We start from the raw sequence: 27,352 nt of genomic DNA on the forward strand, positions 1-27,352 counted from the left end.
TAATAGATGTAGTAGCTTTTGATGTGGGGTGTACTCATTTTTGCATCAACTAATTTGAGTAAAACTGAAGGTTTTGTAATGAGAGTTATATTATTACCCTTACTTTCATGTTTTGATTACAAAAAAATGTTCTATGAAACTTAGTGTTGACAAAATTGTAGAAATAAATCTTGTGTTCAGTGAGCTATTAAATAAAATCTTACTCATCAAAGGGTGTGTACTCATTTATGCTGAACAATGTTTATTAAACTTTATAAAACACAGTGAACATAATTACACTTTCTTTCCCATTTGACTTCTCTCATGTTTTACAAGGTGTGATTTATGTATAAAAGATTTCCCACATTCTGAACATGAATACGGCTTCTCTCCTGTGTGACTTCTCTCATGCTGCACAAGATAAGTTTTTTTTGTAAAGCATTTCTCACAGAATGAGCATGAATACGGCTTCTCTCCTGTGTGAATTTTCCGATGTGTAATAAGATTCCCTTTACCTGTAAAGCATTTCCCACATTCTGAACAAGAAAATGGCTTTTCTCCTGTGTGAATTCTTTGATGTATAACAAGTTCTGATTTACTTTTAAAACATTTCCCACATTCTGAACAAGAAAATGGCTTTTCTCCTGTGTGAATTCTGTTATGTGCAGCAAGAATTGATTTACGCATAAAAGATTTCCCACATTCTGAACATGAATACGGCTTCTCTCCTGTGTGAATTCTGTGATGTTTAACAAGATGTGATTTATAACTAAAACACTTCCCACATTCTGAGCATGAATATGGCGACTTTCCAGTATGAATGCTCTGATGTCTACTAAGATTCCCTTTATTTGTGAAGGACTTCTCACATAGTGAACATGAAAATGTTTTTTCTCCTGTGTGATTTCTCTGATGTCTAATAAGATTCCCTTTATTTGTAAAGCATTTCCCACATTCTGAACACGAATATGGCTTCTCTCCTGTGTGAATTCTCTGATGTGTAATAAGATTGCCTTTATCTGTAAAGGACTTCCCACATTCTGTACATGAATATGGCTTCTCTCCTGTGTGAATTCTCTGATGTGTAATAAGACTCCAGTTATTCGTGAACGACTTTACACATTCTGAACATGAATACGGCTTCTCTCCTGTGTGACTTCTCTGATGTTTAACAAGATCTGATTTACCTGTAAAGCATTTTTCACATTGTAAACATGAAAATGGTTTCTCCCCGGTGTGATTTCTTTGATGTAAAACCAGCTCTGATTTACTTTTAAAACATTTCGCACATTCTGAACAAGAAAATGGCTTCTCTCCTGTGTGAATTCTCTGATGTATAATAAGACTTCCTTTACCTGTGAAGGACTTTCCACATTTTGAACATGAATACGGCTTTTCTCCTGTGTGATTTCTCTCATGTCTAACAAATTGTGATTTATATGTAAAGCATTTCCCACATTCTGAACAGGAGTATGGCTTTTTACCTTTGTGTTTTCTGTGTGTTAAAAAATCTGAGCTTTTTGTAAATTGCTTGTCACACTGAAATCTTGAATCCACTTTGCCCCCTGGACTTTTGGTAACAATGTGAGATTGCTCAGGAGATGATTCCTCATGATTAGGAGGATTATAAGAAAGTGAAGTGCTGTGAAGTCCAGGAGGTGCAGGAAGGGTGATGAGGTTTCCTCCATTAGAGTGCTTCATGATATCTTCTTTTTTACAATTTAGTGATAACCCGTTATTCTCACAAGGATTTCCTGTAAGGAGGAAAGATAGATTACATGTGATTTTTTCAACAACACAAAAAGGATTTTTAAATGTTTTTTATGGCGCTCACAATGAAGACCCTCGTCAGTGAAAGTACCGGTAATAAGGAGGACAACTACATGCCATAACATTAACACAATGACAGGTAAAGTGAATGACACTTATAAACTGGTGACATTGGCACAAGTCAAGGGTGGCAGAGATTAGATGGCAAATAGTTCTTTAAGTGGTAATTACTGATGACCGGTTCCCTTAATGTACCTCCAGTGCCATTTCACTCTCTCAAGCTTCATATCGTGGCCTTAATATAGAAAAGTGTCCACGTAATTAAAGAAGATGTCCACTACTATTAAAAATGCCCCCAATGTAATTAACCCATTGAGAGAAGATTTTTTTTAATTACCTAGCTTTGTCTTTATTGGCTGTGAGCGGCGCTATCGCTGGCCACTCACCGGCATCACGCGACCCCCGGCCTCAGCCGGCTCTTGCTTCCCCTGATGTCACGTCAAATGAGGCGTGACTTGGTGATGCGATCCCCGCGGTGGACGCCGGGCTGTGGGTGGGGTTTCCCCGCGCTTCACACCCAGCATCCACCGCGTACTTTCCCAATGAATGCAAGGTAATTGTGATTCACAAAATGTTATACAATTGAACGGTGAAGAAAAAAAAAATTACATTTTTACCACTATAATATTATTTTAGCCCCAGATTTTACATTTTCACAAGGGAAAATGGGTAAAAATGACCACATAATTTTATACAATTTCAGCTGAACGGGGCAATACCCCATATGTGGCTGTACAGTACTGCTTAGCCATACGGTGAGACTCGGGAGGGACGGAGCACTATTTGACTCTTGGAGAACAAACTTTAGTAGAACAGTTTGCAGACTCCATATACAGAGACCCTAAGTGGCAGAAGAGCAGAATCCCCCCTCAAGTGACACCAGTTTGGAAATTACACCCCTATGGAAATGTATCTACAGGTGTAGTGATGAATTTGACTCCATGGGTGCTTTCCAGAAACGAGCAGTAATGGATGTTGTGAAGTGAAAATGCAAATATTTCATTATAGTGGCCAGTACATTGCAGTGTCCGGTACATTGTAGTGCTCTTACGTTGTAGCGCCCAGTACATGATTCCCAGCTAGTGCTTTCTGGAGAAATAAATTGGCTCTCCCCGCTACAGTAATGCCAAACATGTGGATGGTAACTGCACACTGTGGGGCCCAGGAGGAGGGGGCATTTGGATTTGGGAGCGCAGATGTCACTGGATTTCTTTAAGTGGGAGCCAAGTCACTTTTCCAGAGCCTTTGTGCTACCAGTAATATGGACACCCCCTATATTACTGTTTACAGATGATGAACCCGAGTGGGGACTTGTTTTTTGTGGGTTGAGTAGAAGCTCTTAATGGTGGCATTTTGGGGTACAGAACATTTTGGATCATATTTATCCTGTGCTGTACGCTGAACACTTACAGTGGGTACGGGAAGTATTCAGACCCCTTTAAATTTTTCACTCTTTGTTTCATTGCAGCCATTTGGTAAATTCTAAAAAGTTCATTTATTTTTCTCATTAAAGTACACTCTGCACCCCATCTTGACTGAAAAAAAACAGAAATGCAGACAATTTTGCAGATTTATTAAAAAAGAAAAACTGAAATATCACATGGGCATAAGTATTCAAATCCTTCGCTCAGACACTCATATTTAATTCACATGCTGTCCATTTCCTTGTGATCCTCCTTGAGATGGTTCTACTCCTTCATTGGAGTCCAGCTGTGTTTAATTAAACTGATAGGACTTGATTTGGAAAGGCACACACCTGTCTATATAAGACCTCATGGCTCACAGTGCATGTCAGACCAAATGAGAATCATGAGCTTAAAGGAACTGCCCAAGGAGCTCAGAGACAGAATTGTGGAAAGGCACAGATCTAGCCAAGGTTACAAAAGAATTTCTGCATTACTCAAGGTTCCTAAGAGCACAGTGGCATTCATAATCCTTAAATGGAAGAAGTTTGGGACCACCAGAAGTCTTTCTAGACCTGGCTGTCCAGCCAAACTGAGCAATCGTGGGAGAAGAGCCTTGGTAGGAGAGGTAAAGAAAAACCCCAAGATCACTGTGGCTGAGCTCCAGTGATGCAGTAGGGAGATGGGAGAAAGCTCACAAAAGTCAACGATCACTGCAGCCCTCCACCAGTCGGGCCTTTATGGCAGAGTGGCCAGATGGAAGGATCTACTCAGTGCAAGACATATGAAAGCCCGCATAGAGTTTGCTCAAAAACACATGAAGGACTCACAGATTATGAGAAGTAAGATTCTCTGGTCTGATGAGACGAAGATAGAACTTTTTGGTGATAATTCTAACCGGTATGTGTGGAGAAAACCAGGCACTGCTCATGACCTGCCCAATACAATCCCTACAGTGAAACATGGTGGTGGCAGCATCATGCTATGGGGGTATTTTTCAGCTGCACGGACAGGATGACTGGTTGCAAATGAAGGAAACATGAATGCAGCCAAGTACAGAGATATCCTGGATGAAAACCTCTTCCAGAGTGCTCTGGACCTCGGACTTGGCCGAAGGTTCACCTTCCAACAAGATAGTGACCCTAAGCACACAGCTAAAATGACAAAAGGAGTGGCTTCAGAACAACTCTGTGACCATTCTTGACTGGCCCAGCCAGAGCCCTGACCTAAACCCAATTGAGCATCTCTGGAGAGACCTGAAAATGGCTGTCCACCAACGTTCACCATCCAACCTGATGGAACTGGAGAGGATCTGTAAGGAAGAATGGCAGAGGATCCCCAAATCCAGTTGTGAAAAACTTGTTGCATCATTCCCAAGAAGACTCATGGCTGTACTAGCTCAAAAAGGTGCTTCTACTCAATACTGAGCAAGGGGTCTGAATACTTATGACCATGTGATATTTCAGTTTTTCTTTTTTAATAAATTTGCAAAAATTTCTACATTTCTTGTTTTTTTTCCGTCAAGATGTGGTGCAGAGTGTACTATAATGAGAAAAATAAATGAACTTTTTAGAACTTACTGAATAGCTGCAATAAAACAGAGAGTGAAAAATTTAAAGGGGTCTGAATACTTTCCGCACCCACTGTACATCGGGGTTTCCATCTAAATCTACAAAATATATGATTCAGATGACACCCCCGAGGGATCCATTCAGAATAATGAGGCAGCAGAGTTACACTGGACTCCGTCTAGCCTCTGGTCGACTGCGCTTTTATGCACGCTGAAAAAGATGGACATCACTGGATCATAGGCCAGACGGCGTCCACAGCGCCTCATTATACGGAATCTTCCCCCGGGGTTCTGTCCGAATCGCAAGCTCAGTCATTTATATGGCAGCATGAGACTTGTGCAAGAATAATATGAAAATAAAAGATGGAAGTAATATTAAAAAACACAATTAGGAAAAATAAAAATGTGCTTATTAAATCATTAAGAAGAGGTGTGAATGCGGCCCAGTTATTCATCGGTGCGCAACCGGACTCTGTACAGGAGCAGCCGCGCCATCACCGGACGCTTCTGCTGTGATGTGGACGGCGGATAAAGCTTCACTGCACCGGAGACTTCATACAATATCACACACCGGTCATCATCACACGCCGCTAATCATAGTCACATGCCAATCATCATCGTCATAAGCCAGTCATCATAATCACACGCCGCTAATCATAATCACATGCCAATCATCATCATCATACGCCAGTCATCATCATCACACGCCGCTAATCATAGTCACATGCCAATCGTCATCGTCATACGCCGGTCATCATCGTCATCATCACACGACGGTCATTATTACACACCTGTGGAAACATCTACAGGAATCTCCTCCTTCCCGTCGCTCACACACGGCTGATCCCCCCTCGTCATCGCTTCTTCTTCTGTCTCGTCCTCCTCTTTATTCTTAGTCGGATCTTCCTCCTGATATATCAGATGTAACAATCAGCACAATACAAGAAACAACCAAAATCTGTGACATCTATGACCTCGATCAGAAATGTCCCCCCATATACAGATCCGGTACAGGGCTCAGCACCGTCTACCTGATGATCCTCCGGGATGTTGTGATTCTTCTCTGGACAGTCCTGGGGATACAGAGGACGGGGACATCTCTCTGGTGGATTTCTTTCCATGAGTCCATCTGTAGGAGACACATAGTGACAGAATACAGTGACATGTAAAAGTTTGGGCACCAATGGTCAAAATTACTGTTATTGTGAACAGTTAAGTTGAAGATGAAATAATCTCTAAACGGCCTAAAGTTAAAGATGACATTTCCTTTGTATTTTAGGCAAAACAATAAATAATAAATTATATATATTTTCATCTTTTACATTTAAAAAAAAAATCAATAAGGGAAAATGGGCAAATGCAAAAGTGTTGGCACCCGGCAAGGTTAGTAGCTAGTAGCGCCCCCTTTTGAAAGTATCACAGCTTGTAAATGCTTTTTGTAGCCAGACAATAGTCTTTCAATTCTTGTTTGAGGGATTTTCATGCATTCATTCTTCTTTGGAGAATTCTTCCAGTTCTGTGAGATTCTTGGGTCATCTTGCATCGTCTGTTATTTTGAGGTCTAGCCACAGATTTTCAATGATGTTCAAATCAGGGGACTATGAGGGCCATTGTAAAACCTTCAGCTTGCACCTTTTGACGTGTGTTTAGTAGTATCATTATCATTTGCCATCCTCTTTTCACCTCCAGCTTTTTTGCAGATGCTGTTATGCTTGCATCAAGAATTTGCTGAAATTTCATGGAATCCATTCTTCCCCCTACCCGTTCCCTGTGCCATTGGCTGCAACACAACCCCAAAGCAGGATTTATCCACCACCATGCTTAATGGTTTGCGAGATGTTCTTTTCCTAAAATTCTGTGCCCTTTTTTCTCCACACAACTTTGATCATTGCTCTATTTTAACCTCATCGGTCCACAAGACTTGTTTCCAAAATGCATCAGACCTTCTTAGATGTACTTTTGCATACTTCTGACGCTGAATTTCATGGTGAGGTCGCAGGATAGGTTTTCTTCTGATGACTCTTCCATGAAGGCCATATTTGTGCAGGTGTCTCTGAACAGTACAACAATGTACCACAACTCCAGAGTCTGCTAAATCTTTCTGAAGGTCTTTTGCAGTCAGGCGGGGGTTCTGATTTGCCTCTCTAGCAATCCTACTAAAAATTTGCTTGGTCTTCCAGACCTTATCTTGCCCTCCACTGTTTCTGTTAACTGCCATTTCTTTATTACATTTTGAACCGAGGAAAGGGCAACTTGAAAACGCTTTGCTCATAGCCTCCTCCTGCTTTGTGGGCCTCCACCATTTTCAGAGTGCTAGACAGCGGATACCTTGGTTGATGAAATCCGTCTTGTGGTTCTTGTGTAATCTTTACTTTCAGTTTGGAAATAATGATATGCTCGTTTTCCGGGGCAGCCTATGGGGGGCGCTCTATCTGGGTTTCTGCTTACATATTCATCTGTATGCTCTTATGACAGCTCACTTATCGTTCACTGACCTGCCTCCTATTTTACATAATGCATCTAGTAGTGTGTGGCTAGGTAAAATAGGAGGCAGGTCAGTGAAGGCACAGTGAGCTGCCATAAGAGCATACAGGTGAATATGCAATCAGAGCACCAGATAGAGCGCCCCCCACAGGTCGCCCTGGAGCACGAGCATATCATTATCTCCAAACTGAAAGTAAAGATTACACAAGAACCACAGGACGGATTTCATCAAAAAAGGTATCATTTTAATCAGTGTAATGTCGCCCTCCTGACAGTCTATGCAGTTTACTAAGCACAATCCTGCTGACAGATGCGCTTTAAGTACATAATGTGGAATATCTCCTGAAAAAAATTAATAAAGTGAAACAGGTTTTTTTGTATAGAGACTCATGTTAAATACAAAAGAGCAAATGATAATTTAAAACAAAAACCAATGGGAGGGAAAAATAGAAAAATCTAAAGCTTTCTGTGTCACTGGTATTTCCACCTTTACCTTAATTTAGTATGGAAACACATTTTGACTCGCCTGTGGTAAATCACAAAAGAGATTCTCCTGTGGATGTCAGTGCCCATGTGACAAGAATTAGCCAATGAATGATGACTTCAGAGTTTTAAAAAGCCACATGGTAGGCCCCGTTCCTTTGTCACAATGGATTAGACAAAGGAGCTGCTTGAGGACATCAGAACTGCTATTAGCAAACACAAGACTTCCAAAGGGTAGAAGGCCATCTCCAAAAACCTTGGTATCCCAGTTTTAACAGGGCGCAATGTCATTAATAAGTTTGCCAAGCATGGAACAGTCAAGAACCTCCCTGGAAAGAGGAAAATTGGCAAAAGAGGTCTTCGAAGATTGGTGGAAATAGTGGAAAAAAAACATCATGTCAAACATCCAAAGACCTGAAGGCCAACCTGGAATAGTCTCGGGTCATGGTTTCAACAAGTACCATTCGCCGCACACTAAACCAAGGAGAACTTTATGTCCGAAGGCCAAGGAAGAAACCATTGCTGAATAAAAGACATAAAAAGGAATGACTGATCTTTGCCAAAGAGTACCTTGACAAGCCTCAATCCTTCTGGGAAAATGTTCTGTGGACAAATGAAACAAAAATAGAGCTTTTTGGCAATGCAAAGCAACAGTTTGTTTACAGACGGCGCAATGAAGGTTATATAAGGAAAGAAAACCTTACCAACACTTAAGCATGGTGGAGGATCCACAATGCTGTGGGGTTGCATTGCAGCATCTGGTACTGGAGGCCTTGACCATATCACAGGAATCATGAAATCAGAGCATTATCAAGAGGTTTTAGAGCGAAATGTCCTACCCAGTGAAAGAAAATGTAGTTTGAGTCAAAGATCATGGGTCCTCCAGCAAGACAATGACCCAAAGCACACATCCGAAAGTACACAGGAAAGGGTTGAAAAAGAAAAAACATGGACTGTTTTATAATGGCCAGCAATGAGTCCAGACCTCAATCCCACTGAAAATCTTTGGGGTGAGCTGAAATCTGCCGTTGGGAAAAAGAACCCTGGAAACATTCAAAAGCTCGAACAAACTGCAAAGGAAGAGTGGGAGAAAATCCCTGCTGAGAAGTGCAAGAAGCTTATAGATTGCTACAAGAAACGTGTGGAGGCTGTCAGCAATGCCAAAGGGTGGGCAACCAAGTATTAAATTACTTGAAGAACAGAGTGGAATGGGGTAAAGGAATAGTCAGCTCACCCAACGTTGATTAGCAGTCTTCATCTGTAAGGCAGCGCGCCGCGGAGCCGTCCCAGTCTCGGAAGTGGAGACAAACAGCAGAAAATACAATAGAATATCTATGGATCTCTTTTGGTGACTTGCTACTACAGTTTCTAATGTGATCAATAAACTTCTCTTTTTATATTTTTGGCTACCGCTGGAGGAGGTTCTTGTTTTTCTGCCAAGTATTAATTAGGGGTTTAGGGGGGCCTTTATTGCTGCACATGCTGCTTATTTGGTTTCTTCTTTGAAATTGCCACAAGGAGGTTAAACAATGTTCTATTGTTGTATTACTTTGGACCACCAATTAAAAAAATCCTAAGGATATACTGTAACTTTCATTATTTCTGAAGATACTGTACAGGCCATGAAAAAAATGAAGGGATGCCAATAATGGTGATCAGCAGTGCACAGAAGCGCAGTCACTGAGCAGCGGGAGAAGCAGGTCCTCCGAGCCGTCACCACATGGATTATAGGAGGACTCCCAACACAGATTTATGTCATAGTCACAGGATAATGAATAAGGGACACATGCCGATTCCCCATTGGGGGGGTCGACTGAGGAGATTTTTTCCTTCTGAGAACTAGAAATAAGTAACCCTCCGGCTATTTAACCTCTTTATTGTTGAAAATAATAGCACCCGAGGAGTCTATGTGAGGGGGTCCCAGTATGAGCCCATCGGGGTCTTCACTTTATAGTTATTTTCAGATGGGATGACCGAAAAACATCTGTTCTAATAAAATATACATTTTCCTATAAAGTGAAAGCAAAAAATAGTATTCCAGCACACGATGTAGAAAAATTAAAAAAAGCCTTTATTTAATCCATCGTTAAAAAATACAATTCCAACAGAAATAAAAGCGTGTGTAGGCTTACGCGTTTCGGATCATATTTGACCCTTAGTCATAGCATAAAGTACTGAATAAATGTTGCACTTTTCAAGGAAAAACAGTCAAGGGAAGCTGCCAAGGGTAAGACCCCCCAAAATCAGCTGTGATATCAGCATCACTAATTCAAGGCTAGCAGTGATCTAAACACTAGTTTAACCCTATAGTACATTCATCCTCTACAAGCATATAACAATGTGAACTGTCACTTAGTAATGCACTAATTATTTGATCACTTATTACCCAAGTTTTTTATATATGTGAATTCATTGAATAAACAATTGATGCACTATTTAAATATATATGTAACAATAAGAGCTTCTAAAGATATCTAACATTTGATTTCAAGGGCATACTTTTCCCAAAAGAAAAACAAAAACAAAAAAAAACTTCTCCACTTTAAAACCATATGAAAATGGCTGGAAATTATTACAAAACGTAATTAGCATGTTTTATTTTGTATACTATTAGTTATAGAGTCCCCTAGATTAATCACAAAAATAAAAAATACAATTTTTTCTCCTATGTTTTTTTTATTTATTTATTTTTTTTGTTTGTTTTTTTGTCCCTTTTTTTTCTCGGTCTTGAAAAAAAAAAAAAAAGAAAAAAATGTATTTCCATTTGTTAAATGCCTCAATTTGTCCCAAAATTTTTAATATAGATACATCAATTCATGTTTTAGATTTAGTCCTGCTGGGTGTCTGGTATTTAGTTTTAGAATCCATCGAGCTTCAGTCATCTGGAGTAATTTAACCCTATCTCCACCTCGCCAGGGAGCAGAAACAAATTCCAAAGCACTTACTCGCAGGCTACTTAAATCCCCCTTGTGTTCATACAAAAAATGTTTGGAAGCCCCCGAGAGACTGCGGGTAGTGACATTATTAATGTCATAAATGTGCTCCGACAGTCTTTTTCTTACACTACGGCTTGTAGATCCCACATATTGTTTTCTGCATATTGTGCAAAAAATGATATAGACACAGTGGTCAGCGGCACAATTCATGAAAGTCTTAAGATTAAATACTTGACCCTCATTACTTATGACAGACTTGTTATTATTTATCATGAATTTGCATAAACCGCATGACTTCTGCCCGCATCTGAATGAGCCCTTAGTGGACAACCATGTGCGACCTATGTTACCTGTGTTTTCTCGGAGGTCACTCGGGGAGATTACATTTCCTATTGTCAGGGATTTTTTTGGAACAAATTTACAACCATTTTTTAGAATTTCTCTAAGGGTACTGTCAGTAGTTAATAATGGTAGATGTTTTCTTAAAACATTAATTACTTTATAATAATTGCTATGATATGTGGTGGAGAAGATCATTTCTTTAGAGAAATCTTTCCGGTCTGATTTTTTTGTCTGGAGTAGATAGTGATCTCTGCTTTTTTCATTAGCTTTTATTTCAGCTTTTTCAATGGTTTTATGATTATAGCCCCTGTGCTGGAGTCTCTTTTTAATGTTGTCACATTCTTCCTTATATATACTATGGCCAGTACAACACCTCCGAGCTCTGATAAACTCCCCGGTGGGGATATTCCTGATTACATGTTGTGGGTGTTGACTGGAAGCAAAATAGAATTTCCTGAGATTTTTTTGCGGAAGAGCTGACAGTCTACTTTCCTATTCAACCTATCTCCACTCAGCTTTATATCCAGAAAGGAAATGGTATCTCTATTGGTATCTACTGTAAAAGACAGATTTAAATCATTATCATTAATGTAATCATTAAAACCAGGGACTAAATCATCTGATCCTTTCCACACTACCAAAATGTCATCTATAAAACGCAGGTATTGTTCTATGCAGTCTGAATAAGGGTTAGATTCAGAGTAGATAAATTTGGACTCCCACCAGTTCATGTACAGATTTGCCAGGGACGGGGAGAATTTGGCTCCCATGGAACATCCCTGACACTGTACATAGAACTGGTGGGAGAATTTAAAGTAATTATTCTGAAGCAAAAATAGAGTGACATCCAGAATAAATTCTTTCATTACATCAGAATAATTGGAATACGTGTTTAGTTGATCTGTCAATGCTTGCATAGCTAAACCATGTGGAATGCAAGAATATAATGTTTTTACATCACAGGTAATCCACATGAGATTTTCATCCCAGTTCTGATGTAGCATTACTGATAGTACATGTTTGCTGTCTTTCAAATAGCTGGGTGACATAACTACCAATGGTTGCAGTCTCCCATCTAGCCAGGAACCTAGTCTTTCCAATAGTGAATCCACACCCGACACTATAGGCCTAAATGGAGGAGGAAAAAGCCCTTTATGAGTTTTTGGTAGGGCATGAAAAATAGGAATTTGGGGATTTTCTGGTAATAGGAATTCTTTTTGTTTTAAATTAAGAATACCTAAATCTACCCCCTCTTGTAGGATTTTCCCCAATTTTTCCTCTATAGTTCGGGTTGGATCCCCATCAATTTTTCTGTATGAGTGGCTGTCATTTAAAATATTATTAACCTCTCTTACATATAGGGTCTTATCCAATATTACCACTGATCCCCCCTTATCAGCATTCTTCACTACAATGTTTGGGTTGTTTTGTATACTTTTTAGTGCTTGTCTTTCTCCCTTAGATAGATTATCCCCCTTATTACAATTAGAAAATATAGATTTTAATTCCCATTCCACAGAAAGCTGAAACTCATCCATAATGGGGGCTCTTGATTGTAAGGGATAAAAATCTATGTTTGGCACTTTAGAAACAACACTTATCACCAACAAGATTGTCCCTTTGTGAAAAATCAGATAAGTAATTAAGTTCTGTCAGGGTAACTTGTTCTTTAAACGAAAGTCCTGCATACTCATTAACTGGCAAAAAAGAAGGATTAGTTTCAGCAGCTGATTGATCCTGGTCAAAAAAATGTTTCCTGATAGTCTTCTCACAAATTTGTTGACATCCAAGATTGTAGAAAAAAAGTCACCATTGTCCTTTGGCACAAAGTTAAGCCCTTTGCGCAATATTTTCAATTCATTGTTCGTAAGGATACATGCAGATTGATTTAGGACCGTAAACTGATTTATTTGCGGTATCTCGTCCTGTAGTTGTGTTTTAGATCTGTGCTTACGCCCCGCTCTCCTGCAGGATTTTGATTTGGATCTGGGTTTGGAGCTACACCGTTTTTTGCCCCACTAGATCCTTCTCCTAAACCATAACAATCATTTTCATCTTCTTCCGTTTCCCCATCTGTCGTTTCTGGTTCAGAGGAGCTAAAAGTGACTCGTGGTGTCCCTCCACTGCCTGGGATCTTATTGCCACTTTGACCTTTTAAAATTGATTTTGGTTTCTTTGGAGATCTAGGATTTCTATAGGGTCTTTGCGGGGGTCACCAGTCATACACATGTCCGGTCTCATAATCTTTAACATCTCTTTCATATTTTTTTTTGTTTATTCTCAACAATAGTATCCTCTAATTTTTCCAATCTGTCCATAATGTCAGACCTCAGCTTCTTATATGTGGCATTGTCTAAAAATTCTGTCAAAGAATTTTCTATTTCTTTGATTTTTAGATCCAGCTCTTTCACTTTTTTTTGTTCATAATCTATAAGGAGCTCCATAAGATTAAGGGAACATCCCGTCAAAATGTCATTCCATTCTTTTTGGAAAACTTCATCAAATTGAACAGTAGACTGTTTTTGTATTCTTAGTCCTCTGGGAATCATCAAATTTTCTACATATTTTTCAAACATGGTATGATCCCACCAGGTTCTCAGGTGTGTAGACAGGAGTTTCTCCAATTGTTGCATGTTGTGTCTTAAATCTGCCTGACCTTTCTTTTGGGAAAAGTATGCCCTTGAAATCAAATGTTAGATATCTTTAGAAGCTCTTATTGTTACATATATATTTAAATAGTGTATCAATTGTTTATTCAATGAATTCACATATATAAAAAACTTGGGTAATAAGTGATCAAATAATTAGTGCATTACTAAGTGACAGTTCACATTGTTATATGTTTGTAGAGGATGAATGTACTATAGGGTTAAACTAGTGTTTAGATCACTGCTAGCCTTGAATTAGTGATGCTGATATCACAGCTGATTTTGGGGGGTCTTAAGCCCCCGTCTCACATAGCGATATCGCTAGCGAGATCGCTGCTGTGTCACGGTTTTGGTGACTCACCAGCGATGTCGCTATGTGTAACACTTTGCAGCGATCAGGCCCCTGCTGTGAGGTCGCTGATCGCTGCAAAGTGTCCTGGACCATTTTTTGGTCGTTGGCCTCCCGCTGGCCAGCACACATCGCTGTGTGTGACCAGCGGGACCAACGATCTGGCTGGTAACCATGGTAAACATCGGGTAACTAGGGGCACGCGCGCACTTAGTAACCCGCTGTTTACCTTGGATACCACTCTGCTATGGTGCGCGGGAGGTTACCGTTCACCTTAGCAGAGTAATATCCATGATAAACATTGGGTTACTAAGTGCGCGTGTGCCCCTAGTAACCCGATGTTTATCATGGATACGACTCTGCTAAGGTGAACGGTAACCTCCCGCGCACCATAGCAGAGTAGTATCCAAGGTAAACAGCGGGTTACTAGGGGCACACGCGCACTTAGTAACCCGATGTTTACCATAGTTACCAGCCTGCTCCTGCTTAAGCAGCAGGCTGGTAACGGGAGCAGGACATCGTGGAACGATTCTTTCCACGATATCGCTGCTCCCCTGATCGCTAGTGAGCCTGCCTGTTTGACAGCTCACCAGCGATGTATTAGCGATGCAGCAACGATCCCTGACAGGTCGTATCGTTGTCGGGATCGCTGCTGCATCGCTTAGTGTGACGGGGCCTTTACCCTTGGCAGCTTCCCTTGACAGTTTTTCCTTGAAAAGTGCAACATTTATTCAGTACTTTATGCTATGACTAAGGGTCAAATATGATCCGAAACGCGTAAGCCTACACACGCTTTTATTTCTGTTGGAATTGTATTTTTTAACGATGGATTAAATAAAGGCTTTTTTTAATTTTTCTACATCGTGTGCTGGAATACTATTTTTTGCTTTCACTGAAGATTTTTCTCCCAGATGGGGATGGACTAATTCCGAGCACCGAGATCATGGAAAGGAGGACTGGGCAAGCTGGGCCAGGTGAGCTGAAGATCTTTTTTTTATTTTCCTATAAAGTATTTAATCCCTTCCCAAAATCCAGCATCTACCTGTACCTGCAGCGATCGGCGCTTAAACTCTGACCTTTGCGGTTAACCCCTTGAATACATAGTTATATAGGTTTAAATAAGACTCAGGTCCATCAAGTCCAACCGGTCTCCACAAGTTCTACATTCTTTATCAATTATTTTAACCTACAATGACATTCACTGTGAGAAAATCATCCGGCCCTTCTATAAATGCCATTCCTCTTGATTGAACAAATCTAATCGTCTGGAATAACTGAGAAGAAAAGCTGTATTGTCACAGGTAATACATTGGGATCACAGGTTTTTGTAGCATCGGCCTACTGCCAGGCAGAGACGCCGTCCCTCTCACCTCCCCGCGCGGCGTCCTCCAGCGCTCCTCTTCCTGCAGCGGCCGGCGCGCGCTCCTTCCCGGGCACTGTGCTTAGGGCGCGCGCTCCCTCTCTCTTACAGGGGCCGCGTGTGCCGTCCTAAGGAGTCCCCGGCCAATTGCCGGAGGACCTCCCATATATAAGGCACCTCCACCAAAATGGAGGTGTCCGAGCAAAAGTTGTTGCACAAGTATACTTACCTCTGCTTCAGCCCTCAGGTCCCGTTGCCAGCCTGACTATCAGTCCTGTCTGCCAGCTTGTCTACTCTCCAGCCCGACAGTCTGTCTCCGGTCATCCGCCAGTCTGTCTATTAAAGTCCACCTGCTTACCAGGAAGCACCTGCCTGTCACCTGCCTGCTACCTGCCGTGCTTGCTAACCCGCTCACCTGGAAGTGCTCGCCTGTTACCCGTCTGTTACCTGCTAGCCTACCTGGAGGCTCTGCCATCACTTACCGTGATGACCACCTGCCTGCTAGCCTAGAGACTTTACCCTGCTTGGCCGTCACTTGCCGTGACCACCTGATAGCCTACCTGGAGGCTCCTGCCGTCACTTGCCGTGACCACCCGCCTGGTAAACTTAGAGACTACTACCTGCTCTGCTGTCACGTACCGTGACCACCTGTCAGCTATACCAGAGACTTCAGCCTGATTGCTGTATCCATCCATCATACCGGTCAGTCCTAGCCATCTGACCCGTGGGAGCCACCTGATCTCTTACAAGGTCGTCCCCAGAGTAGCACCTGGTCCCTCTGCTCGGATCCTCCCTGGTCACGGAGTTGTTAGCCGCCATCCGACCAGGGTCGGTTCGGGTTGATACTTAGTTACGCCCCTCTGGGTCCCTCCTTGCACCGCGGCACAGAGGTTCCACCACCCGGACCCGTAACAGTTTTTATCTATTTACTACAGTCGTGAGGCAGTGAGGGGAATTATATGCGAGGGACGGTATGTATACCCTAGGATGCGCATAGAGGCACATTGAACCCGCTGGAGTGCACTGGAATCACAGAAACACCTGTGGTTGCAGAGCAAAATAAAAGTAAAGTTTGGACTTGGTCAAACTATTTGACCAAGTTGGATTTAAGAAAACCCAGCGTGGGCTTTTATTTTGGGAGTGATCTGCAGGTGGCAGTGGGGCGGTCCACTCCCTCCAGCCGAGTCTTACAAGTGGCTCATGGCCACAGAATCAATTAAAAAACCTTCAGCAAAGGTTTGGGTGTGTCAGTGGTTTGTTTGCTAAGCGGCAGAGCAGGAGGCTCTGTACAATGCAAGCCTGGGTGAAGGCGCAACAAAGGCTTTTGAAGGCAACGTAACTGGCGCACCTGAGTGAAACGGTGGCAGGTTTACATGTTCAAAAGTGACCAAAACATCAGCCAGAAAGCATTGGTACTGAGATGTGGTCTGTGGTCCCCACCTGCAGAACCACTCCTTTATTGAGGGTGTCTTGATAATTGCCAATAATTTCCATCTATTGTCTATTCAATTTGCACAACAGCATGTGAAATTGATTGTCAATCAGTGTTGCTTCCTAAGTGGACAGTTTGATTTCACAGAAGTTTCATTCACTTGGAGTTATATTCTGTTAAGTGTTCCCTTTATTTTTTTGAGCAGTGTATATACCAGTGATTAGCTGCAGAGCATTGCAAGTAACATGGAAATACAATGCAAATTTCAGAAGAGATAACACGTAGCAGAGGAGTGAGATATTAATATCACGGGGGAGGAAATGTGTAAGAGGGTGACCAGGACGGTCATGCGCCTCTTCCCTCTTTCTGCACATATTGCTGTACCCTGTGTTTATATATGAGTATGTATGTGACCTAATGTCTGATGTGTTAGTTATAGGGTGAGTATATATAGATAGAGTATTAGATTAGATGCTGCATGTTAGCAGACATTTCAATTCATATATATTCAGCTCTGGCTCAGGATAGCACGCATGTTGGGTCACGCGTGCAACAGACTAAGTGCAATAGCTTAAAGTGCTTTTATTAAGCAGTTATACCAAGGCAGTTGGACAGGGCAGGAGACAGGTAAGGTGCATAAGATATTCATACAAACATGCTGCTTCTTGGTCAGTTGTATTGCATTATGCATTAGTCATAGCAATCTGCCTCTTACTTGTTTTAACTTCTGCTTTCTCACATCTCGTCCGCCTTTTAACACATTCTATGCACTCTCTCCATATCCACCCCTCCCTTCTCCCCTCTCTCATGTATAACTCTGAGGCTCTACTGACATTTCTCACCCACTCCAAACCATCCACTACCTCCATACAGCACTCAAAACGTTCATACAAATCATTGCACCACCTGCTCTTTCTCTTTTTCTCTCCTTCTCCTAGTTGCAGGCGACATCTCCCCCAACCCTGGGCCTCCCTGCACTAGCATATACTCTCCTCCAGCTGCATATAGAAACCCTGCTAATCTTAGTAACATTCAGTGCTTTCCCTCTCCTATTGCTTTCATTGTGCTCTCTGGAACGCACGGTCTGTGTGTAACAAACTAACTTACATTCACGATTTTTTCCTCAGCAATTCCCTTCACCTTCTGGCTATTACAAAAATCTGGATCCAGCATTCAGACACCACCACAGCTGCTGCTCTCTCATTTGGTGGATTGAAATTTTCACATATGGCCAGACCTGAGAATAGACAGGGTGGAGGTGTTGGTTTGCTCCTTTCACCACAATGTGCTTTCCAGGTCACCCCCACCCCGGTTCACTCACTTAATGTTTCCTTCCTTTGAAGTCCACACCGTCAGACTCTTCAAACCCTTCTCCCTGTGAGTGGTGGTTGTGTATCGCCCTCCAGGCCCCTCCCGCCAGTTCCTGGATCACTTTGCCACCTGGCTTCCTCACTTTCTATCCTGTGACATCCCCACCCTCATCATGGGAGACTTTAACATCCCCATCAATGATCTCCTCTCCCAATCTGCCTCTCATAGGTTACTAACTCTCCTACACATGAAGATGGGAATACTCTGGACCTGGTTTTCTCCTGTCTATGCTCGCTGCATGACTTTACTAACTCCCCTCTCCTGCTCTCAGACCACAACCTTCTTTCCTTCTCTGTCAAGAACTGTCTCCTCACCCGGGACACCCCCCACTTACCACACTTATAGGAAAACACGTGCCATTAATACCCAGCAGCTTATGGACAATCTCCACACATCTTCAGCCCCCATCTCCTGTCTAGACTTGCCATTGTCACACTACAATAATACAGTGAAGAGAACCCTAGATGAAGCAGCATCTTCTACACGCAGAAAGACCCGACACAGACAACGGCAGCCCTGGCACACAATGCAAATACGTTTTCTTCAGCGTTGCTCTAGGTGTGCTGAGCGGCAGTGGAGAAAATCTCTTTTAGCAGAGGACTTCATCCACTATAAATTCATGCTCAAAACCTATAACTCTGCCCTTCATATGGCCAAACAATCCTACTTCACCCCCCTCATCACTTCACTATCCAACAATCCAAAATGACTTTTTGAAACCTTAAACTGCCTCCTAAAACCTAATGCACAGGCTGCTACCACCAGCCTCAGCGGTGAGGATCTGGCCACTTATTTCCTAGAAAAAATCAACCACATCCATCAGGACATCTCAGCCCAATCTCCTCAGTGCCTGGATCCCCTTCCCTGCTGCACTTCAAGCTCACTAGCCATCTTTGAGCCTGTCACAGAAGAAGAAGTTACCCAGCTTCTCATTTCTTCTCGACCTACAACCAGCAACAGTGACCCCATTCCTTCACATCTGCTGCAGTCTCTCTCACCGGTGATCACCACTCACCTGACTAAAATATTTAACCTCTCTCTTTCTTCAGGTATCTTTCCCTCATTTAAACATGCCATCATAACCCCTTTACTTAAATAGCCATCCCTGGACCAGAACTGCACTGCTAACTACAGACCTGTCTCTAATCTTCCTTACATCTCTAAACTCCTGGAACGCTTGGTCCACTCCCGTCTAATCCGCTATCTCTCAGATAACTCCTCGACCCTCTACAATCTGAATTCCGCTCCTTACACTCCACTGAAACTGCCCTCACTAAAGTCTCTAATGATCTACTAACAGCTAAATCCAAAGGTCACTGCTCCCTGCTGATTCTCCTGGATCTCTCTGCCACATTTGACACTGTGGATCACCAGCTCCTCCTCACTATGCTCCACTCTATAGGCCTCAAGGAAACCATTCTCTCCTGGTTCTTCTACCTCTCTGACCCTCCTTCACTGTATCTTTTGCCGGCTCCTCTTCCTCTCCTCAGCCCCTTATAGTAGGAGTTCCGCAGGGCTCAGTCCTAGGCCCCCTCCTCTTCTCTCTATACACTGCCCCTTTTGGACAAACAATCAGCAGACTTGGGTTTCAGTGTCATCTCTATGCTGAAGACACCCAATTATACAGTTCTTCCCCTGACATCACCCCTACCCTAATACAAAATACCAAGGACTGTCTGTCTGCTGTCTCTAACATCATGTCCTCCCTCTATCTTAAACTGAATCTCTCTAAAACTGAACTCCTCGTGTTTCTCCCCTTTACTAACCCAACTCTGCCTAACATCGAAATTACCTTGGAGGGTTCAACCATAACTCCCAAGCAGCACGGCCGCTGCCTTGGGGTCATATTCGACACTAACCTTTCCTTTACTCCCTATATCCGATCACTCGCTCGCTCTTGTCACCTGCATCTTAAAAACATCTCCAGAATCCGACCTTTTCTCACCTTTGAAACTGCTAAAATTCTTACTGTCGCTCTTATTTACTCTCGTTTGGACTACTGCAACTCTCTTCTGATTGGTCTTCCGCTTACCAAACTTTCTCCTCTCCAATCCGTCCTGACTGTGGCAGCCAGGGTCGTATTTCTGTCCAGCCGCTTCACCGATGCTTCCATCTTGTGCCAGTCATTACACTGGTTGCCCATTCGCTACAGGGTCCAATATAAACTCATCGCTCTCACCCACAAAGTTCTCCACAGTTCTGTACCGCCTTACATCTCTTCTCTCATCTCTGCCTATCGCCCTACACGTGCCCTCCGTTCTACAAATAACCTAAGACTAACATCCCTCATAATCTGAACCTCGCACCTCCGTCTCTCGTGCTGCGCCAGTTCTCTGGAATGCTCTACCCCTGACGATCTGACTGATGCCTAGCCCCCATGTCTTCAAGTGCGCTTTAAAAACCCATCTCTTTAAACAAGCCGACCACCTCAACAACTCAGTAAACCAACTTTCCCTTGTCCCCTCCTTCTAAATATTATTCAGAATCTGCTCCCTACTCTTCATCTGTCTCCACACCCTCCATGCACACGATAACTGCATTCGATACTAGATTATTGCACTTATACATACGGGCTGATGACCGGATCATGCAGCTTTATATGAAAATCCCTATTTATTATAATTGTCAGACCTGAAATAACAAGCACTTTGCACCTACTGTGTCCCCCCATTCCCTTGTAGAATGTAAGCGTGCGAGCGGCCGGACCCTCGCTCCTAATGTAACTGTTTAAACTGTCTTACCTTGTATTGAATTTATTGTCTGTACATGTCCCCGCTTAATTGTAAAGTGCTGCGGAATATGTTGGCACTATATAAATGAAACGTATTATTATTATTAGGAATTGGGTACAGTGTAGTGGTGAACGCAATAGTTTAGGATAGAAACAGTTACTGTGTTTAGCAATAGCTGCAGAGCAGGAGGAGCCGGAGTAGTTACCAGGAGGTTTAGTGACTGCAGCAGGGGAGTAACGGGGAAGTCTGCCCAGCAACCGAAGGAGGATTGGTGATCGGCCCAGTCAAAAGGGGAGGAGATTAGGCCAGGGCGGAGTAACGGTTTTTCCTGTCAGTTAGTTCTGAGGGAGGGATGTGACAGAGCAGTAGCTGGAGGTCCAGGGGGCACAGAAACCCGGTCCGACCAGCAGCAGAGGAACGTTAGTCAGGAACTCTAAAACGACTTTCCCTTAATGTTCGGGGCCTACGGTCCACAGGAGTCAGCAGAGTAACTTGTCTCAAAATCTTCCCAGAAGGGGAAGTCAGACGGGGAATAGTACAGAGGAAATGGAACGGGACTCTAAAAACTGCGAGGGTCTCAGAGGCCAAAGAGGTGCACTATGGAAGGGACATCTCAGGAGAAACAGACGGTGAATATTAACATATGCTGTGCAATGAACTGTGCACCTGGAAAAGGATGCGCCCAATACTGCGTGTTCCCTCATGGTGAAGTTGGACTGTTAAGTAAAGTTCTTTTTTATAAAACGGAGTGGAAGTCCCCTATCGTGTGTGCGGCGGTTACTGAAGAGGAAAACCGAAAACGGCAGAGATCTGCGACCAACACGTGAGTGTTCTGCACCACACGCACAGCACAGGAGAATGGGGACATTTGTCTTTGTCAGGGAGCCAGGGTGTAGGAACACAACAGTCCCTCGCCACTACTACCACCCTCACAAAAAATGCATAGGCCAGACTGTAATCCCAAGGAATCAAGAAGGTGTAGCTACAGTCACCACTGTGAGCGACAGCTGTAACTGTGCCCCGACACTGAGTGACGGTCGCTCTGTATTGATGCACTGCTGAGCCGGCTGCCAGTCTCAGTCCCGGGCGCAGTTACAGACGCCGCTCAGTGCTGCGTACGGTGACAGTAGGTGCGTTGGCGCCTGCATGACTGAAAGCCGGCGGCTTCCGGGTGCCACACACTGAGTACAGCGGCCGGGCACCTCCCTAATGCTATTAACCAGCAGATTAACCCCATATGTGCATGTTATTGGCGATATCCAACCAGACAGGTTCCCTGTAAGGAACAATGCACAATAAATGTAAATCACTACAAATCTGAGACCTCAGAGACGTGTAACATCTTATTCTGGTCGTGTCCGATACGAAACTCCTTCTATTCCCCCCTAACATGTAGACTGTGAGCAGGGCCCTCCCTTATATTGTACCATACTGATACCGGGGGAGGGACGTCACCAGAGTAACCGCCCAGTGTGGGACGTCGGATCAGGGGACAAAGGACCCCATCAGTCACCAGAACAGGAGTCCTGAGACCCCAACAAGCTCAGGAGGAACGACCCTTCATAGCCCTCATTACTGATCGGCCATTATGTCATGAAGAGATGAATCTTCCTAATATTTCTTCTGCTGTCGCCTTATGAGGCTTCATTGTCCTCCAAACACAATCGGAAATCTGCTGATATATCCACAGAATCTAAAATCAAACGCTGCTGACAATCACTCTCCTGTGTGAGCGATGGGGGAGGGGAGAGGAGAAGACGAGACAGGGAGGGAGCGAGAACATCAGCGCAAGAGTCACATGTGCAAGGCAAAAAAAGAGGAGAAAAGCCGAAAATGGGAGATTCATCATTACACGTCATCTACAGCGAACCTGGTTTAAGAGGCCGGAGCTCCTCCATCATCACCTCCTGATACCGATCCTGGTGTCCTTCTAGATACTCCCACTCCTCCATGGAGAGATAGACAGCGACGTCCTGACACCTTATAGGAACCTGACAACAACGACACCGTCATCACCCAGAATCCTCCAGTGCTGTCCTGTATAATGTCCCAGCAGTCACCTCTCCGCTCATCACCCAGAATCCTCCAGTGCCGTCCTGTATAATGTCCCAGCAGTCACCTCTCCGGACATCACCCAGAATCCTCCAGTGCCGTCCTGTATAATGTCCCAGCAGTCACCTCTCCGGACATCACCCAGAATCCTCCAGTGCTGTCCTGTATAATGTCCCAGCAGTCACCTCTCTGCTCATCACCCAGAATCCTCCAGTGCTCTCCTGTATAATGTCCCAGCAGTCACCTCTCTGCTCATCACCCAGAATCCTCCAGTGCTGTCCTGTATAATGTCCCAGCAGTCACCTCTCCGGTCATCGCCCAGAATCCTCCAGTGCTGCCCTGTATAAAGTCCCAGCAATCACCTCTCCGGTCATCACCCAGAATCCTCCAGTGCTGTCCTGTATAATGTCCCAGCAGTCAACTCTCCGGTCATCACCCAGAATCCTCCAGTGCTGTCCTGTATAATGTCCCAGCAATCACCTCTCCGGTCATCACCCAGAATCCTCCAGTGCTGTCCTGTATAATGTCCCAGCAGTCACCTCTCCGGTCATCACCCAGAATCCTCCAGTGCTGTTCTGTATAATGTCCCAGCAGTCACCTCTCCGTTCATCACCCAGAATCCTCCAGTGCCGTCCAGTATAATGTCCCAGCAGTCACCTCTCCGCTCAGTAGCTCAATCATCTTGTTGCTGAGCTCTAGGATCTTCCTCTTCCTCTCATGTATCGGGGGGTGCGGGGGAGGCTCTGTGATGGGGCCCGGGCTCCGCCCTCCTGACTCCTGGAGATGGATGATGGGAGTCACACCCTCCCCCGGTGTCTTCCTCACTATTGTGTAATCCTGTGTATGGAGAGAGACACTTAGGGAGAAGAATTCCTTCCCGACTCCAGATCTGACAATCAGTAGAAATCCCGGGATCAATAACCGTCTCCAGTAATCTGGGGCCATAACCTGGAATATTATTACACTCAGGACAGACATCCAGGCCCCTCTACAGCTCTTATAGGGAATCCCCATGACAACTCCTCCTGGCAGAGAGCTGCACACAATCACTGCTCTTACAGTAAAGAATCCTTCTCTTCCTCTTCTGGATTTCCTCTTCCCAATGTCGGACTTGTTCCATAACACAATAAAGCTGATAGAAATGTAGAGGAGTTACCTCTCCGCTCAGCAGGGAGATGATCTCCAGGGTGAAGTGTAATAATCTTCTGGTGGTCTCGTCCTCGTCCATCCTCGGGGTCATTCAGGAGAAGGAGGGATGAGCACTGGATCAGCTGGAGGGATCTCGTCCTGCTGGCGTCTTCATGATAAAGGAGAAGATGGAGATCACAGGAGACGATATAACGACAATCACTGAATTCTGCCCCAAATATCCGACATTTATCAGGAAGAATCAGGAGGAAAAGTCACAAACTCCACCGCGGCCTCCTCCACCGATCTGACGGCTCATTATCAGCCTCGTAGGAGGACGGTCACCGTGGTAACCACACCGCCAGCGGGGGGATGGTCACCATGGTAACTACACCGCCAGCAAGGGGGGGGATGGTCACCATGGTAACTACACCGCCAGCAGGGGGATGGTCACCATGGTAACTACACCGCCAGCAGGGGGATGGTCACCATGGTAACTACACCGCCAGCGGGGGGATGGTCACCATGGTAACTACACCGCCAGCAAGGGGGGGTGGTCACCATGGTAACTACACCGCCAGTGGGGGGGGATGGTCACCATGGTAACTACACTGCCAGCAGGGGGGGGCGGTCACCGTGGTAACCACATCGCCAGCGGGGGACGGTCACGGTGGTAACTACACCAGCAGCAGGGGGTCAGGGAGATTCCATGCAAGTAACAGGACCCCCTCCTCACCCACGCAGTCTCGCACCTACAGAATCCCCCCCGCTCCCTGTGCAGCCTCTATACAGGAACATCCACTTATCTGCGCCCCCAAATCACCTCAGCTCCTCGGTGTAATCACCACAGCCTCAGCAGCAGAGAGCAATGGAGAGCAGAGCCCCGCCTCTTCCGGTGACATCAAGTCACATGGGTATGACGTCATTTAGCCCAGGTGTATGTAGTCTCTACCTTTCCTGAGCTCCGCCCCTGATCACATGACGGTGACGTCACCACAGGTCCTCCGCTCTCAGTGCAGCAGCCTCTTCCTGTGGTGTCTCTCTCCCCCTCCGCCGTCTCTCTGTCTCATAGTCAGGATCACACGCTGTCTCTGTGTTGCTGCCCTCTGCTGGTTGTTGGAGGCAGCGCGCAGAAGCTATCTGTCCCGGCCTGTTGTCTCTGCTCTGATTGGCTCCGCAGTGTTTCCTCACAGACTGTAATGATTCTATAAACTATAAAGTTATTATAATGGTGAAGGAGCTGTGATGAGGCTTCGGTCATGTGACAGTGATGACGTCACCGCAGCTCCTCCCCCTCATGGGTCATTGCCCCGCCCAGATCTGCAGATGATCCCGGCGCAGTCGCTCCTCCGGCTCCTCCTCCCTCTGACGTCACATAGTGGCCGCTTTCTCCAGTGATGAGGATTTCTCTGCTCCCGGAGGTTCTGTAAGTCCAGCAGTCTCATCAGGTCCACATCTATAGTAAGTTCATCTGTTTCCCCAGTCAGGGCTCGCTCTCACTTCAATCTGATAAAACCCCAGACTGCGTCCGGACCCAGTAATCCTCGGATTCTCTGCTCAGCGGCGTTTTGTTTTCCAGCTCTGCACCCATATAATCTACAGGTGCGTGTGAAACATCGCGCTGCACTCAGATACCACCCAAGTGCAGTGCGATTCCCACCAATGCCAGCAGCAGAGGAGATGGAGATAGTGATTTCCCCGTCCCCTCCGCAGCCGTGCGAGAGGATCAGAGCATGGAGCACTGACATTCGGCTCCCGCTCGCAGCAGAGCAGCAGCGAGTGTCATTAGCATATCGCATCGGGGGGTCTCGCATCGCATACCGTACGCTAGTGGGACCCCCGGCCTAAGAGATACGTCTGTGTCTTGTATAGCAGAGCGGAGTTGTACAGATACCTGTCTTTACGTAGGCTCAGGTTCTCCCGGGTGCGACTCAGCCTCAGCATCCTCCCGCGCCATCTCCTCCTCTCCATGTTGTTGTGCAGAGTTCTCGGCGCCATCTTGTGATCAGGGTCTGGAGAATTTTTCATTTTTTTTTTTTCTCCTATTTTTTTAATTTTAAAAAATGTTATTAAAATGTTCTAATGCTGATAATTTAGTCGTCCGTTCAGATATTAAAATATTCACCCAATGAGAAATGAAAGCAATTCTAAACCCATAACCCTTCTATGACCTGATCACTGTCTACATACTGAAAAACAATGAGTATACCGACATTATCACAACATAAGAGCCGAAGCCACAAATAGTAATGTGAAAGCTTCTTCCCCGGAATCCAATGTTGCTCTATCCATAAAAAACCTTCATCAAATCTCAACTTCATTCCTGACCCCGATCATTTCTATAACCATAGATGTGTTAGTGCACAATGCGGTATCTGCGCTCCAGCGAGACCACCGTGTCTGTACTGTCTGCAAGAAGAAAGAAGAGAAAGGGAACATTTGTCCCCCAGCTCTACTGACGGACTCACATTATACTCTAGATTCAGGCCTTTAGGAGACAGACGATTTACAGTCAATATCCAGAAGGCTTCCCTCCTTAATAACCTTCTCTTAATACCGCCTCCTCTCCTAGGAGCACTCACTTGTTCTATCACCTGGTATTCTGTCTCAGACAACGATATCTACGGACTTTCTCAAAATATCCACAAGTGAATTCAGGAGACGTGACTGGGAAAAGAATCCAAAAGGTGAGTCTCCTATGAACTTCATGCTGCAACTTTAATGGAATACTGTGGAGAAAAACGCCTATCGCGAGGACTGCGAGTCCATCTGCGCCCCACTCTGTTTTCAGAGGATGGGACTTTCTGCGATCAATTCCAGCAGATTAATAAGTGTTCCCTGGATTTAATCTTGTTGACTGCTGATAGACTGCAGGCGGCAGATACAGATTTAGAAGTGGAGATTGCGAAAAATGTAAAATAAATAATATATAAATTAGGTCAATAATTTTTCCTTCCCATTTATGATATACAGAGGAGAATTAGAATGTGCTGTGGGTGAATTATGATATATGTTTTTTAGACTTTGGTGCGTATAGTTAAATGGTACGATGATTATTATCTTACTTGTTTTAACTTCTGCTTTCTCACATCTCGCCCACCCTTTAACACATTCCCCCAACCCTGGTCCTCCCTCCACTAGCATACACCACTCTTCTCCAGCTGCATATGGAAACCCTGCTAATCTTAGTAACATTCAGTGCATGCCCTCTCTTATTGCTTTCTATTGTGCCCTCTGGAACGCACGGTCTGTG

At 44.3% G+C, this 27,352-nt stretch overlaps 2 protein-coding genes across 3 annotated transcripts in view; both read right to left on the bottom strand.

Annotated features, from left to right (window-relative positions):
- Positions 1–256: 256 nt before the first annotated feature.
- LOC141219268 (uncharacterized) overlaps positions 257–27,352 on the bottom strand; it is a 100,725-nt gene continuing 73,629 nt past the window's right edge. Inside the window, exons 5-6 of the mRNA XM_073666043.1 lie at positions 1,314–1,455; positions 257–1,061 (exon numbers count right to left, since the gene is read on the bottom strand). Of these exons, the coding sequence (XP_073522144.1) occupies positions 274–1,061; positions 1,314–1,455 (930 nt within the window). The 3' untranslated portion in view covers positions 257–273. The remainder of the gene's footprint in view (positions 1,062–1,313; positions 1,456–27,352) is intronic.
- Positions 10,285–25,055, bottom strand: LOC141219275 (gastrula zinc finger protein XlCGF66.1-like). Of its 2 annotated transcripts, XM_073666051.1 has the most exons (6): positions 24,923–25,055; positions 24,128–24,268; positions 23,629–23,808; positions 22,790–22,910; positions 20,929–20,995; positions 10,285–13,706 (listed from the first exon to the last, which is right to left on the bottom strand). In XM_073666051.1, exons 2-5 carry the CDS (start codon positions 24,209–24,211, stop codon positions 20,964–20,966), a joined length of 417 nt encoding a protein of 138 aa, XP_073522152.1. In that variant the 5' UTR covers positions 24,212–24,268; positions 24,923–25,055; the 3' UTR covers positions 10,285–13,706; positions 20,929–20,963. The 2 variants fall into 2 exon arrangements, with proteins under 2 accessions (XP_073522152.1, XP_073522151.1); XM_073666050.1 differs by lacking the exon at positions 10,285–13,706 and having other exon boundaries at positions 20,797–20,995.

This window comes from Phyllobates terribilis, unplaced genomic scaffold, assembly GCF_046119375.1.
Source record: "Phyllobates terribilis strain yellow unplaced genomic scaffold, ASM4611937v1 Scaffold_259__1_contigs__length_2703414, whole genome shotgun sequence".
NCBI classification, from domain to species: Eukaryota; Metazoa; Chordata; class Amphibia; order Anura; family Dendrobatidae; genus Phyllobates; species Phyllobates terribilis.

Bases quoted from the DNA above. Each gene is read 5' to 3' on its own strand.
- LOC141219275 (XM_073666051.1), bottom strand. From the start codon at position 24,211: ATGACCCCGAGGATGGACGAGGACGAGACCACCAGAAGATTATTACAC. The intron at 23,809-24,127 runs GTAACTCCTCTA...CTCCATACACAG, and splicing joins TCTCCCTGCTGAGCGGAGAG to GATTACACAATAGTGAGGAA. The intron at 20,996-22,789 runs GTTCGCTGTAGA...TCATTTATATAG, and splicing joins GCTCCGGCCTCTTAAACCAG to TGCCAACATATTCCGCAGCA.